Source organism: Delphinapterus leucas, chromosome 10 (genome assembly GCF_059928025.1).
Source record: "Delphinapterus leucas isolate spDelLeu-1000000601 "Yukka" chromosome 10, BTC_Dleu_Yukka2, whole genome shotgun sequence".
NCBI classification, from domain to species: Eukaryota; Metazoa; Chordata; class Mammalia; order Artiodactyla; family Monodontidae; genus Delphinapterus; species Delphinapterus leucas.
Genome location: NC_143138.1, coordinates 55308949 through 55323464, shown reverse-complemented (window position 1 = coordinate 55323464; position 14516 = coordinate 55308949). Strand labels below are relative to the sequence as shown.

The 14516-nt window shown below is 44.5% G+C and overlaps 1 protein-coding gene across 2 annotated transcripts in view; it reads right to left on the bottom strand.

Moving 5' to 3' along the window:
- The window catches only part of ARPP21 (cAMP regulated phosphoprotein 21), a 116798-nt gene that overhangs the window by 55060 nt on the left and 47222 nt on the right, over positions 1 to 14516 (bottom strand). Inside the window, exons 14-17 of one of the 2 annotated variants that reach the window (XM_022553908.3) lie at positions 7688 to 7869; positions 6576 to 6680; positions 5385 to 5645; positions 1879 to 2005 (exon numbers count right to left, since the gene is read on the bottom strand). In XM_022553908.3, the coding sequence (XP_022409616.1) occupies positions 1879 to 2005; positions 5385 to 5645; positions 6576 to 6680; positions 7688 to 7869 (675 nt within the window). The remainder of the gene's footprint in view (positions 1 to 1878; positions 2006 to 5384; positions 5646 to 6575; positions 6681 to 7687; positions 7870 to 14516) is intronic. The other variant, XM_089919009.1, reaches the window with a different exon arrangement.

Here is a 14516-nt window from a genome sequence, read left to right as displayed (position 1 = left end):
GCATGGGACAAGTCAAAGCCACTGGGTTGTCATAAAAGCCATGAGTTGGGTCTCCCCAAGATGGGGAGGGTGGTGTCTGCATCCCCAAATTCCCCTACAGTGTTTTAAAAAGGGTAAGAAAAGGTCACGTGGATTCTCCTTTGGGTTGACATGCATCAGTGAAGGTAGCGGGGAAGAGTCAGTGGGGAGCCCGAGGCTTGTTCTAAATCTTATTCTGTTGCCCAGTTAACATATTCATCCAACTTTCTCAGCCCCTCACACAGACCCAGAGTTCACGGGATAGTGGGATCCCGCACGTCTGGACCTGCATTCCTGTATGTGAACTATACCCTAACACAAGACAAATATCCTTCAGAAAACTCTCAAACAGTGGCACTAAACTAAATAAAAAAAAAAATCATTACAATTAGATATTGGCATCTTTCTTCTTCTAAAGGCAGTGGCAACCGAAAGGAAAGCTTTGCTATAGCCTCTGGACCAATAGCTAGAAGTTTATAAATTAACTCTTTGATAACATGAGCAGGAAAAAAAAAAAAAGACGGTTCAAAAATGCAAACAACACGTTACTAGAGTCTGTATCTGAATTGATAGCACAGTTACCACCAGAATGATAGAGATAATACCATTTTCCAACAGTCAGAGAAAATATGGCCAAATGCTTGTCTTAAAGTAACTAATAATTAGCAATCCTTTAGTGCTCTCATTACTGTAAAGGGTAAAGCCAATTCAGAGGTCAAAATATATTCTTCCCCAAACTGATACAGTGTTGAAAGTAAGACATAGTCTGGTTGGCTGCTATATGCGTCTCCTTCTTCTCCCACAGACTTTAAGCCATGAGATGAACTAAAGAATATACAGCTACCGCCACCACGGAGGAATTAAAGGACCCCTCCAAGGTGACAAAATGCTAGCAGCATCAGCCTGATCCCCTAGCGGGGATCGGTATTCATCCTTGGCAAGGATGGTGCTTTTTGTCATAACGTATAAAAACTGTCCATTTCCTGTAGATATCACACAGGCATATTGTACACATTACAGATGCACATACATATATCCAGTGCAGAAATTGGGTGGCAGATGGGAGTGTGGGCTCTAACATGCTGCCCTACTCACGGAAGGCAGGGTGCCCCAGCCAGGCGGTCTTCAGCAGGACCATCAGCGGTTTTCTCTGCCGAGTGGGCAGCAGAAAGGACACAAATGTCTCCCTAGCACAGGTCGCTGAGGCCTGCCGGCTTCCTGCTGCTGTCGGGGTCGCGGCATCCCATCAGGAGTGTGACACAGTAGGGAAAGAGACCGGTTCACTGTGAGACCTGCTACTCACTCTCGGACAGTGCCTCGGCCCCCCTTCCCACTGCACAGCGGCTGCCGCAGGAGGCTGTGGCCCTCCGGACCATAAGCCAGGGTCTGAGTTCCATCGGGACACAGGCTGCAGGGTCAGTGGCCTTCTTCTCAAAACGCTGCTTTCTGGGATGCTACGGAAACAACCTAATTTGGTGCCCTAGCCTTACGAACAGGGGAAAAGCCTCTTTAGGTTGAAAAGAGGGAAAAAAGTATGAACTAGGAAGATAGGGGTGCAGCTGGCTCTCTGCTTTCAGAGAAACTAAGAGGATCCTCAAGTCATTTACGGAGACCGCGTTTCACGTGCACGCTAGGAATGCTGGGGATGCTAGGGATGCTGGCGTGACATGGGCTTCTCCTCCTTGGACCTGTCACTTTTCCACATGGAGTTAATCATAATGCTCCTTTATCTTCTCTGGGGAAGGGAAATGAGCTGATTTAAATTGCCAAGCTTGGATACTCATCCAAAGAGGACAGCTGAGAGATTTATGTGCAAAATAACTGAGTTGGAGGAGAAAATGGGAAACGCATTCCAAGTACCTGCTTGCTGTGCTGTCTGTGGCATCTGCTGGCCTCTCGGAGCACTGAACTGAACAGAGGCCATGGGCCGGTACTGCTGCGTGGTTGAGGTAGGGTACTGACCAGATGGATAATAATATACAGGCATCTGTGGAAGAAAGGGAACAATGGCAGGAAATGAGAGCTGTAAATGGAGTAACATTTTGAAACGTAAAATATTGTCATCTTATGATATAACGTGAGTACAGTAGATTGCAAAGACGGCCACCCTGCCTACGTGTGTGTGCGTGCGTGCGTGTGTGTGTGTGTGCGCGCGCGCGCATTACTGTTCCCATGAAAAGGTGAAATCTACTCCCGAAAGCCATGAATCTGAGCTGGATCTGTCTTGCTTTGACCAATGCCATGAGACAGAAATGATGACTTCTGAGACTTGTAAGCCTGATTCTTAAGAAGACTTGCAGCTTCCACTCCTTCAGGACAGAACCCAGCCACCAGGAGAAGTCCAGGCTACCCAGCTGGAGAAAGAGGCCGTGTGGAGAACAGAGGCAGCCCAGCCAAGACCCCAACACTGCAGCATGTAAGTCAGGCCACCTGGGATCTTTCAGGCCCAGTCAAGCCACATGTGGTGCAGAGGCGAGCCATCGCTGCCAAGTCCTGCTCAAATTGCCGACCTGGCTGTGAGTAATACAATGGTGATTGTCTTAAGGTGCTGAATTTTGTGCTTTTTAAATGAAACAAGAGTGAATGAAACAGTCATCTACAACAACACATTTTTACGTAGTTTTAAATATGGTCATTAACTTGAATTGTTTTGCTAATGCAAACACAGGTGGGTCATGAAATCTGCTGATCTCCTGCCTAAAAGAATCAGAGGATGAAATTATGAAATAGGGGGAGGCCCAGCAAAGCACTTTTCAGAGTGATTGGCACATAGCTGGTATCCCAAAAAATGGATGTTCAGTTTTAAAAGGGACATTATGTTAAAAATACTGTTCATGTCACCTTCTGTCACTTTCTAATGACTAAGAATGATTGAAAATACTCTAATTACTTCCAATAAGATTCAAATCAAATGTCTCCTGACCTGGAAAGACTTCCTTGCCTGCCTCAGGTCATTTATATTAAGGCTGTTTTCTTATTTTTTAGAAATTTATTTATTTATTTTGGGCTGCGATAGGTCTTCGTTGCTGCACGTGGGCTTTCTCTAGTTGCGGCGAGCGGGGGCTACTCTTCCTTGTGGTGCCCGGGCTTCTCATTGAGGTGGCTTCTCTTGTTGAGCATGGGCTCTAGGCGTGCGGGCTTCAGTAGTTGTGGCTCACAGGCTCTAGAGCGCAGGCTCAGTAGTTGCGGTGCCCAGGCTTAGCTGCTCCGCGGCATGTGGGATCTTCTCGGACCAGGGCTCGAACCCGTGTCCCCTGCATTGGCAGGTGGATTCTTAACCACTGCACCACCAGGGAAGCCCTGTTTTCTTATTAATCGATTACTTTTTTATTTACAGGCCTCTGACTTTTCTTCTATCAGCTTCTTTAAAATGTAAGCAGAGGCGTGCCAGTACACAGCCTGCAAGGATTATCTGCTTAGAATAACATTAGGAGCCACCTGTTTAAGAACTGTGAATTTTATGGCTATTTTATTTTCCCTCTTTGCCTTGTCCATACATTTTTTTTTTTTTTTTTTTTTTTTTGCGGTACGCGGGCCTCTCATTGCTGTGGCCTCTCCCATCACAGAGCACAGGCTCCGGACGCGCAGGCTCAGCGGCCACGGCTCATGGGCCCAGCCGCTTCGCGGCACGTGGGATCCTCCCAGACCAGGACACGAACCCGTGTCCCCCGCATCGGCAGGCGGACCCCCAACCACTGCGCCACCAGGGAAGCCCTTGTCCATACATTTTTGCTTCACCCTTCCAGTGGGCGTCCAGAAAGCATTCACCCAAATCAGACAAAATTGACCTTTAAGGTTATTAAATAGGTCATTTTCTGCATAAACATAACGTATTTCCATATATGCCCATGGACTGTATCTCAAGTGTTCTTTTCAACACTATACATAATTGAGTAACTGAGTTTTAAAATGTTTACTAAATTGACAATCACTGTGGGTTATATCCTATCCCTTTATCTGTGGTACTTTTACAAAGAAGTTCACAGCTGTCCAGACTGCTCATGAGCATCTGTTTTCCTTTTTTTTTCTTCCGTCCCTCTTTCTATTTTTAAATCTGTTGGAGAGGGAATGAAAGCATTTCTGTTGCAGACACACCAAAGCTCTGAGTTGTCTTTGCTCTTGTAGTGCACTAATTATTGAAATTCCTTCAATCAAGGAAGGGCATTTTTTAAAAAAAGTCTTCAATTAAATATTCTGCCAACTCTTCTCTTTGACATCAGAAAAGGGTGACACTTAGATGCTCTTTAGGCTAAAAGAGTTAAACTATTTTTCCCTGATAATTAAAGTAAATATTTATTAGTAAAATAATTAATATATCAATGGGGTCCTTTCTCCTGTAACTCAAAATTATTTTTAACATCTCCTTAAACCCTACCAGCAACATTACTACATTACATAGAAGGCAACTAAAGATTGACTATTAATTATCACTCAAAATAAAATGAACAACTGGGTGAAAATCATTTCATGGTGGAGGATTCTGCATGGCTGGAAAAGAAAATAATTTATTCAAGATGTTAAGGCAGTGCCACACCACAAATGATACGAAGGTGACACTGTATTTTAAACGGCTCATCCAATGCAATATTTCATAATTAGGATGGAATTTGCTTGGGATGTGCATGCCTTGAAAATGGACCAGAAAACGCTTCTGTGCATTTTACATCTTGACAAGTAATCACTTGCAATATTCTGCAAGGGATACCCAGGAGAGCCCCAGAGATGTTTGGCGGTGAAGAGTAACACATAATCAGTCTTTGAGAAGACAGTAAAAATCAGTGATCTGTGGTGTCTTACATGCTCAAGTCAATTAAATATGATTAATGGCTACCTGTGAGCATGTGCAGGAGCCCCGCTCCCCAGGGAAATGGAGAGGACAGTGGATGGGGCTTAGCTTCCTCCTTTATATTCAGAGAGGAGCCCCAGAAAAGCTCCAGAAAATGCTTATGAATGGATAAGAAAGGAAACAACATATTTCCAGAGCAGCAGCAAGAGAGATGAAAGTTCCCCAGGAGCTGGCCTTCCCCTTTCTTCCCCGAGGCTTTCCCTCCCTGGGCAATCACCCCAGTGAGCTGACATCCTGCTGGAGGGCAATGCTCTCCCACGGCCTCTGCACAAGCAGCCTGGAAAATGGGCCACTTCCCCTGGTACCAGGGACACGGGTCTGCGTCATTAAACTTACATTCTGAGCCCCCAAGACTTCACACAACTGATGAATGCGACAGACCGGGTCCTGTAGGCTGGGAATATCAGTATGGACCACAAGAGCGAGATTAGTTGAGCTGGTGATATTCTACATGGAAACAGAGGTCAAGATGCACCAGCAACCAGCCCTGGGTCACAGGTGTGAGAAAAAGCACACTTACCTGTGTGGGTGGAGGCTGTTGCACAAATCCCTGGGGCGAGGGAGGGGGCTGGAGGACTTGCTGGGAGATGGGAGGGCCAGAGCCCGAGAAGCCCCCCGTTGGGAGCTGCTGGCCTGTGGAGGCGATGACGTAGCTTGGCTGCTGGGTGGGCTGCGGCAGGAGGGACGGTGTGTAGACAGGGCCGGCTGGGGGCTCGGGAGTCTCCCCCGAGGACTGCCGGCTCAGGTTCATCTGGCCAAACTGCGTGGTCACATCCTCTCTCTGCAAGCCATGGAGAGAAACCAGGGCGTCAGCAAGAGTGGCTGAGGAATGGGAATGGCAGACATAGGACACAGGCTTGTCCTTATGGGAGACGGAGGGAGAACAATTTGGAAAAAACAAACGAAAGGAATTCTCTGTTCAGAACACCAAGAGAACATAACAAGAGAAGACAGATTTTAATCATCTTGAGGATTAGAGATGGCAAACAGTTTGACCCATATCTCCCTCTTTCAGTGGAAACAAATTATTATTTTTTTCACTGAGGGCTTGGGATCCTCAGGATGGCACTGAGACAAGAAAGATTTGGGGCTCTGTCCTGGAGGGTCATCTGGTCTACCAGCAGTAACCATAGGATCTGCCTTCTGGAGGACACAGAAGGACTTGTGCTGCCCATGGCTGCCACAAAAATCGAGCCAGAACTGGTGTCATCAGTGGGGTTTCATTTGCACGTTAAAGAGTATTTAGTCACTGGCCTGGCCTGATGTTCAGGGACAATGCTCAAGTTGTCCAAAAGGACCTAGTACATTGAGGAGAAATGAGAGGCGGTTGGAGGATTGGGATTCTAGGGGAACACCTGTATCAGAAGCACAGGGTGATGTCAGTTACCATCTGGATATTGACTTTTAAGATATTTCCCAACCCTCACACCAAGTTCATGTGTCTCTCTGTTCCTGACATGTAACTCTGAGGACATTCAATTCCCACTTAGCTTGCAAACTCTTAAAAGGGTACCACTGCAGAGGCACTAAACATGGGACAGATGACAGAAAGGAAAGCATTATTTTGGAGAATGAGACATTCACACACCACCTCCCCCCTTACAGTCAGCCCAGGGCACCCACCCAGCATCAGCCTGCCCTGCACAAGAAAGCAGTCAAACCAGTGAATATGCTCTCCCAGGTGAAAAGTCATCCCCACATGACACAGTACCATGGGGAACTGCGGCGTCGGAGACACGGGCAGGAGATGCTGGGAAGCAAAAGACACAGCTGGGTATTGCACTGACTGGGAGGAAGCCTGCAGCCCCTGGACAGACTGGAGGAAAGAAAAAGCTGGTCAGGTAACAGGGAAATACTGGGGGTTGAAATCCCACCGGAAGGCGATCGCATCTGAAGCACACCACCGTCCCCCTCATAGGTCCTCCTGGTTCAGTGCACTCCAGAGAGGGGCACCAGCCACCAACAGGAAGCCAATGCAGGCAGACCAGTGCCAGCCAGCCTTGAGGGAGGCTTGCTGCTCAGATATGAAGTCCTGTGTGTGAAACTTTTGAAAATTGTAAAGCACTATAGAACTTAAAGAATCTTTCGTTCAATTAAAAAAAAAGAAGTTACTGTGATACTTTTCATGTTGGTGGTGGTGGTCAGGTCCCTGGGTCTAAAAATATAGTCCAAGTACTAAAAAGTAAGAAAAAACAAACAAAAAAAATGAGGTTCAGGGGACTTCCCTGGCCATCCAGTGGTTAAGACTCTGCTTCCACTGCAGGCCCAGGAGCCAAGATCCCTGCATGCCGCCCACTGTGGCCAAAAAAAAAAAAAAAGAGGTTCACCCTGGCAACCTGCCTGGAACACTTCAGGTTTCTGAACATTTCCATGTGTTGCCCTAGAAAAGGAGGACAGCCCAATGTCTCTCCAAGGGACAAATGAACAGTCAGGCCACCTGATCTGCATTAGGAATGGGTGAGCAAGGTGACACAACGGCCTGGATGGGCTTGAGTTCAGTCCCCTAGACAGTACAGGCTCCTTGACACATAAAAGCAGCATCTAGATCTAAGACAAGACTTGTCATTCATTTTCCCAAGTACCATGCCTCACCATGCGAGTCACTGGACGGGGCCCTCATCTCTACCTAAGCTTAAGGCTCCAGCTGAAGTCCTGTCAACCTGAAACCAAGGGCTCTAGGCTGCCAGGTTTTATTATGGAGTTGAGTGGATGGGGCTGGCACCCATGGAAAATATCGCCTCTTCCTGATGCACCGCATCGCTGAGGCTGGTGCAGTCTGCGTCTCCGAGCACTTCCCCTCCCTGCCTTCCCACCAGCTCTTACCTGAGTGACCAGTGGGCCTGCCATTTGCGTCTGGGGTGGCTGGGCCTGCTGCTGGGGCCGCGGGGAGGGCTGCTGCTGGGGCTGCTGCTGGGGCTGCCCCACCATCGCACTTCGCAGGGGCTGCTGGCTGGTGGGGGGGTTGTATATGGCAGGGGTTCCATCGGGATTCACGAAGGGCTGGCCTGCAGTGGAATCACACCTTGGTCAAGGTAAACTTCTCAAGCTCTCCTTTGGCACAAAGAACCACTCCGACAGATACTCAAAAATGGAACCTAAAGCAAAGGGGCAGGGGAAGTCCAGGACACTGGAGCCTTTGCCAGTGTGAAGACTTGACTGTTTATGACCCATCAGGCTGAGCGAGGTAACAGCGTAAGCCCACAGCAACTTAAAGAAGCCGCAAATGAATCCATCACCTTCAAGGCAATTTGCCAAAGCTAAGTGCATCTGTACAGTGGCACCCAGTGCAGAAGGCCTGTGGAGAAGCAACCTTCACCAAGTCCTGTGTCTTGCTGCCCTGCACCTCACAGCTACCAGCGAGATAACTTACACTGAAATATAAGGGCTGCTCTCCGTTTATACGGCTCTGGCGACATTCAGTTACTCAACGTTTACCAATATATTTGTTTTGCTTCCACTAGGCTGGTCACCAACTTAGAATCATTGTCAGTTCCACAAATATATATACAACCAGGATATACCACATGCATTCACTCACTTCTCTCACAAGCAGAAGTACACAGGGGAGGGGATAGAGATTCTGAAGGTGATGCATAATAAACCCATCACAGAATCATCTTGTCATGGCAGAGCAAATATACATTATTTTGCCTTTTGAGATAATGGCTTGCTTCACTGTTATTGTTCCTACTATTTGAGGAGTATTTTATGGTTTACAAAACAGTATCACTGGAACCTCACCGGGCCTCTGAGGAAGGTAGGTATCATCTCCCTATGTTTCAGAAGAGGAAATGAAGGCCCACCAGGCAGATTACAGGAATAAGGAGCTGAAAGGAAGAGATTAAAGGGCAGCAAATGAAAGAGAGAGAAAGGAGGTAAGGGAGAGAAGAAATGGATTTCCAATATGGAAGGTGCAGCAACAGGCACCTTACATCCATGGTCTTCTCTTCCAAGACCCCCACAGGTGTGCAATCTCATTCCACTTTAGAGACAAGACAATCAAAGTTCGGAGGGCCCAAGCAATTTATTCAGAAATACACAAAGCAGTAAGTGAGACACCCAGGAAACGGCCCTGGTCCATTCACCTCCCATCATACCACACAACTTAAGTGAATTATCCAAGTTTGCTTAATGAGTACATGGTACAACGAGGTACCATGAAAAAAATCCAATTGTAACTGAAAATTATTCATCAACACATGAGAAGTTAGGAGAGGTGGGGGTCCATGTTTCAAGGTGGAATCACCCCCAGGATTGGTAAATAAAGAAGAATCAGAATCTGGGGGAAAAGATGGGCAAAGTGCTTACAGCGAAAGAGCAGTGGACTTGATTTCAGCTCAGTTAGGAACTGACATGAAAGCTTTAACAGTCCCCAAATTTTCAGTACCCTCCCAAATATTTATATACATATGTATGTGTGTATGTATGCAACAAGTAACCTTACATGCTGCATATTCATGAACATACCTGCCACAACCACAGGAGTTCTAACAAGTTTCATAACCAATCACAACATGATGTGATGGAAAAGCAAATGTGCCAGAATTTTAGTCAGAGAACAATGACTAAATTTAGAAGTTTTTTTTTTTTTTCAATGTTCTTCATAAGCACTTGTTTTCCTATCACTGTTACTTAATTTTAGCTATATTTTATTGTTTTAAATTATTGTTCTTCTTTCCAAAATAACTCTTCTGAATTTGAAATCTGCAACCCATTTTTTTTTTTCCCTGCAAAACCCAGCAATTTGGGAAAGGATGAAAAAAAAGGTCAATTTATAAAAATCTATTAGCCCATTTGGGGTTCTAATCCTTACTTGTCTCCTTTTTTGTATCTTAATAGGGAAGATGAAAATTTTAGGTACCTAACATTTAAAAAAAATTATCACAGCAACTTCATACAAAATAATTTTAAAGTCAACCTCACTCTAAGCTCACACACACACACACACACACACACACACACACGGAAAATTAAAAAGAAAAGGCTCTTTACTATGTCCGTGACTTTTGATTTACCCCAGTGAGAATTAAGGAAGTGTGAAAAACTGACCATATTTAGGGTGAAAATATAACAGCAAAATATTCAGATGCCATTTTCAATAAATTTTAGACCCTCTGTTTAAAATATTATTATTGTGCTGTGGACCAGAAGAAAGAAATATTTCTAAATAACCGCATGTGGAAAGTACTAAGAATTCACTTGGGTAGAGAGAGATGGCAGGTTCTTCTAGAAAGAGAAGGTAGTATAAAAGGTTGATTCTTATGCTCACCAAGGAGTGGTGGAGAGAACTGAGGAAAATGAAAGAAGTCAGATGGATGCCAGGGAAGAGACCAAAAACAATTTTCTAAGAGGGCCGGGATGACTGACTGTTGGTTTTCAAGTCAGGCTATGGTGGCTTCTCGGTATTCTACCTTGTTTACCAATCCAGATGCAATTACGACTGAATCCAGACAATTAGTTTGAATGACAGTGGCTGAAAATCAAAAGAGAAAGACACACTGGCTCTAGGACTATTCCGCTTAGCAGAGGTTTTCATGCCAGAACTGCAGAAGCGTGTCCAGCAGGCCTTGGAATGGGTGTTAGCAGGTAAAGAGAGTGTAGTGACAGAGGTAAGCCAGTGTGGCGAGCTGAGCCAGGGCAGAGAAAAGGATTGAATGCAGAGCGTCCGTCGCTCTCAAATACATAACTTTAGGTGAAAAACGTCTCCACTATTCACATCAATGTGTGTAATGTGCAGCAGACATTATGTTGCTAATATATAATGATTGAGCCCCTGCAGGGGGACTAAAGCTTTGTTATCCATTCCAGGGACGCAAAACAAACAACGAGAAACTAAGTAGGACTCCTCCTCCCGAAGAGCTTACCAATGTGCCGGTAATAAGGAAATGAATCCAAGGGCAGTTCACACTAGAAGCAAAGTAATCGTATGCTCTTGGTTTCCAATACCAAAGCACTGCTACCATGTACCCGGCAGAAGGGTATTATTTAAAAAGAAAGGGAGGGGATGATGGGAAAAACATTTTCCTTTCCTAGTCCTTAGAAGGTGAGCAATCAAATCATTAGGGAGCTGATCATTATGGATAAGCAAAGACTGATTCAGGCCTTGCAAAGATACCTTTCTAGACAGCACACAAAACCTTCATGGTGCATTTAATCGAAAGGTGGAAGCAGTTTGGATAAATCGATGCTACAAGTCCTGTGAAAAACAAAAACAGCATAGTGTTATGGAAGCCCATCAGGAGCATTTGAACGAGACCAGCCCTCAAAGGCGGCTCAGAGTCAAGTCCCTGCAGATGGCGTGTTCTTCCATCTCACGCTCCTGGACTCCTGCCAGATGAAAGCAAAGCAAAATGGCAAAACAACACACGCGGCACTAACGAGCACTTGAGGGATGCCAACACCTGTTGACATCTCTGGATAGCACTGAGTTGAAAGAAAATAGCCGAAGATGAGCTTTCAGCTAGAAATTTCCAAACTGAGGCTGAGTCCAAGACGGCTGGAGGAAGATCATTCTCAAGAGTCAAACCCAGGCTTGCCTGGCAAGGATGAAAATGTGGTCCAGGGATAACTTTGAGAAAGAGCCTCTGACTCCCTCATCCAGATGCCTGCAAAGCAAAGAAACAACAGCCAACGCAGGTTTAGAGTTGGAAATGGACCAAATGGGAGCTGAGTCTAAAGCCAGGCGAAATAAAAAGTCCTGGTTGTATCTGGGGAGCCACAAGAATGTATGTGAGTGGGTTGGTTTCAGCTGCCAAATATTCAGTTCCTAGTAAGAGCCCGGTCAATTGTGCTGACAAAGGAAGTTTCATTTTTGTTTCATTTAATAGACAAATGACTGGCAGGCACCTTAGTATTTCAAATCATTGCTTGTCTTATTACTGCTTAAGACACATATTTAATCAATCATCGTTTTACATATGAGGGACATTCTCAAATATATGACATTGGATGAAAAGCTGCTCTATGATCCACATTAGCACATATGATGAATAGTAGATATTGTTTCAAAAATATGTAATTGTTGAGGACCTTTGTTATCCACTCTAGGGAGGCCAAAAATGTAACCAAGTACGGTTCCTCCCCACAAGCTCATGAATGTGCTGGTAACAGGGAAATGGATCCAAGGGCAATTCACATAAGAAGCAAGGTAGTCATATGCTCTGGGTTGCTTATACCAAAGTGTTCCTACCACATATTTGGCAGAGGGTATTTAGGAAAAGGTAAGAGGTGTGGATTCTAGGGGGACACAGCAATGCCAGAGAAAGATGAGTTCCAGCCCAAAGGAGGCAAATTTCCAGTTTCAACAGTAGAGTCAAATAAGTGATCAGATAGCCTGATAGACAGACATGCACATGACTCACCACAGATACACATATACATACATATATATGATACATGATAGATGTATATGTACATTCATATGTGCTGGCATATATATATATATATATGTGTGTGTGTGTGTGTTTCACATGACTTGCAGGATCTTAGATCCCTGACAAGGGATTGAACCTGGAGCCACGGCAGTGAAAGCCTTAAGTCCTAACCACTGGACCACCAGGGAACTCCTGTTCATATATTTTTTTAATTAATTAATTAATTTATGGATGCATTGGGTCTTTGTTGCTGCCTGCGGGCTTTCTCTAGTTGCAGCGAGCGGGGGCTACTCTTCATTGCAGTGCGCGGGCTTCTTATTGTGGTGGCTTCTCCTATTGCAGTGCATGAGCTCTATGTGCGTGGGTTTCTGTAGTTGTGGCGCACGGGCTTAGTTGCTCCTCGGCATGTGGGACCTTCCCGGACCAGGGATCGAACCCGTGTCCCCTGCATTGGCAGGAGGATTCTTAACCACTGTGTCACCAGGGAAGTCCCCCCACGCATATTTTTAATTGACAAAAATAAACACATTCTGGGAAAAAAGAGATATCACAATTCACCTTACATCGCACCACTCAATCACAGAATAGAATAGTACATCTTCCTCCTGGTCGAGGGATAGTTTTATGTCTAGCATTTGTCAGATCAGAGATGTGTGTAGGGAAACTCTGTTGTTCCACAGTATTATCGGATCCTTTTCTTTAGTTAGGATCCTTTTGCAAAGGATAAATTTTAATAACAGCTCCAAATTACTCATTCCAATTTGTAATTGGGGCTTGGCACCAAGAGCACATTCTTTCCTTTTCTATAAACAAGATTATAGATGATAATATACACATACACACACACATCCACGCTTTCATTACAAATCATATTCCTGCGCTGTACCCTAAAAAATACTCTTTTGAGCTTTCCCGAAATACTCTGCAATTTTGGTTAAAACGTAACACTCAAAACTACGCTTAGTGGCTACTCTTGTCTACAAACCTTCCATCTCAATTAAAAGTGAAAGAATTAAAGCTGACAGAGTCAGATCATACTTTGATCTGTGCCCAGAGTAATGAATATGATCCTGGTTTTCTTTTCATTTCCTTCATAGTGCTTACACTGATCCAGATATCTAATATTCTCCTTAGAAGTATCTAATCTGAAAGCTTTCAAATGGTTTTCAATAAAATGATTATGCCTCCTTTTCCCTCAAACTTATGGCATTTTCAAAATGTCTCAATCGAACACCATTCCTTAAGAATGTGCCATATGTTTTCATGAAAATGTGGCAATTATTCAAGTAACTATTTTACTGTCGTGCTTCTCTGAATTTCCTACTTATTAGTAGCACTAGACATGTGAGAAGATTGAGCCAGATCACTTTTACGAGATTCTCATCCAGCGTTGCATTTTTAAGTAATCTAAAGCAAACCTCGGATATATTTTGAGAAAATTCATTTTTTTTTTCAATCTCTTTCAAAGGTTTCTAGAGAAGTGACTTGTCAAATCAAGCCTTCTAACCCAGGGTTTACCAGCCCTGGCACGGCTAACATATTGGGCGGGATAATCTTCCTGTGTCAGGGGCTGTTCTGTGCATTGTAAGATGTTTAGTAGCATCTCTGGTCTCTACCTTCTTAGATGCCAGTAGCAGCCCCTCCTCCCTAGGTCACGATAATCAAAATATCTGCAGGTATTGCCAAATGGCCTTGGAGGCACGGAAAAATTGCCTCTGGTTGAGAAGTTTCCCCCATGAAGCAGGTGTTCATCAGTCTATTTGCCCAATGCTCTGCGTCCTCTGAAATTAGTGTGGAAGTTAACTGACCACAGGAGAAATTAAAAAAGTAAAAAACGTAAGATGTACAAACTGTTAGGTATAACACAAACCACAAGGATATACTGTAGAGCACAGGGAATATAACCAATGTTTTACAATAACTATAAATGGGGCATAACCTTTAAAAATTGTGAATCACCATATTGTACACCTGTAACTTATATAATATTGTAAAACTATACCTCAATTTTAAAAAAGTAAAAAAAATGGCCATTCGTCATGAAAGAAACAATAGTCATGAAGTTACCGATTTTCCAAACCCCACCAAAACCAGTCTAATCCTAAAATCCCTAAAATACATAAGAACTTGCCCTCTGTACTCTCTTGCCACTGCTGTTCCTTATTTCCCAGAAGGAGTTGCATGGAGTTCTAAGGTGGGAAGTCAATTTCTGTAGTGAAGAGTCTGCTATGTGCTCCAATCGAGATCTTAAGTTCCTGAAATATCTTGGATGCAAAAAT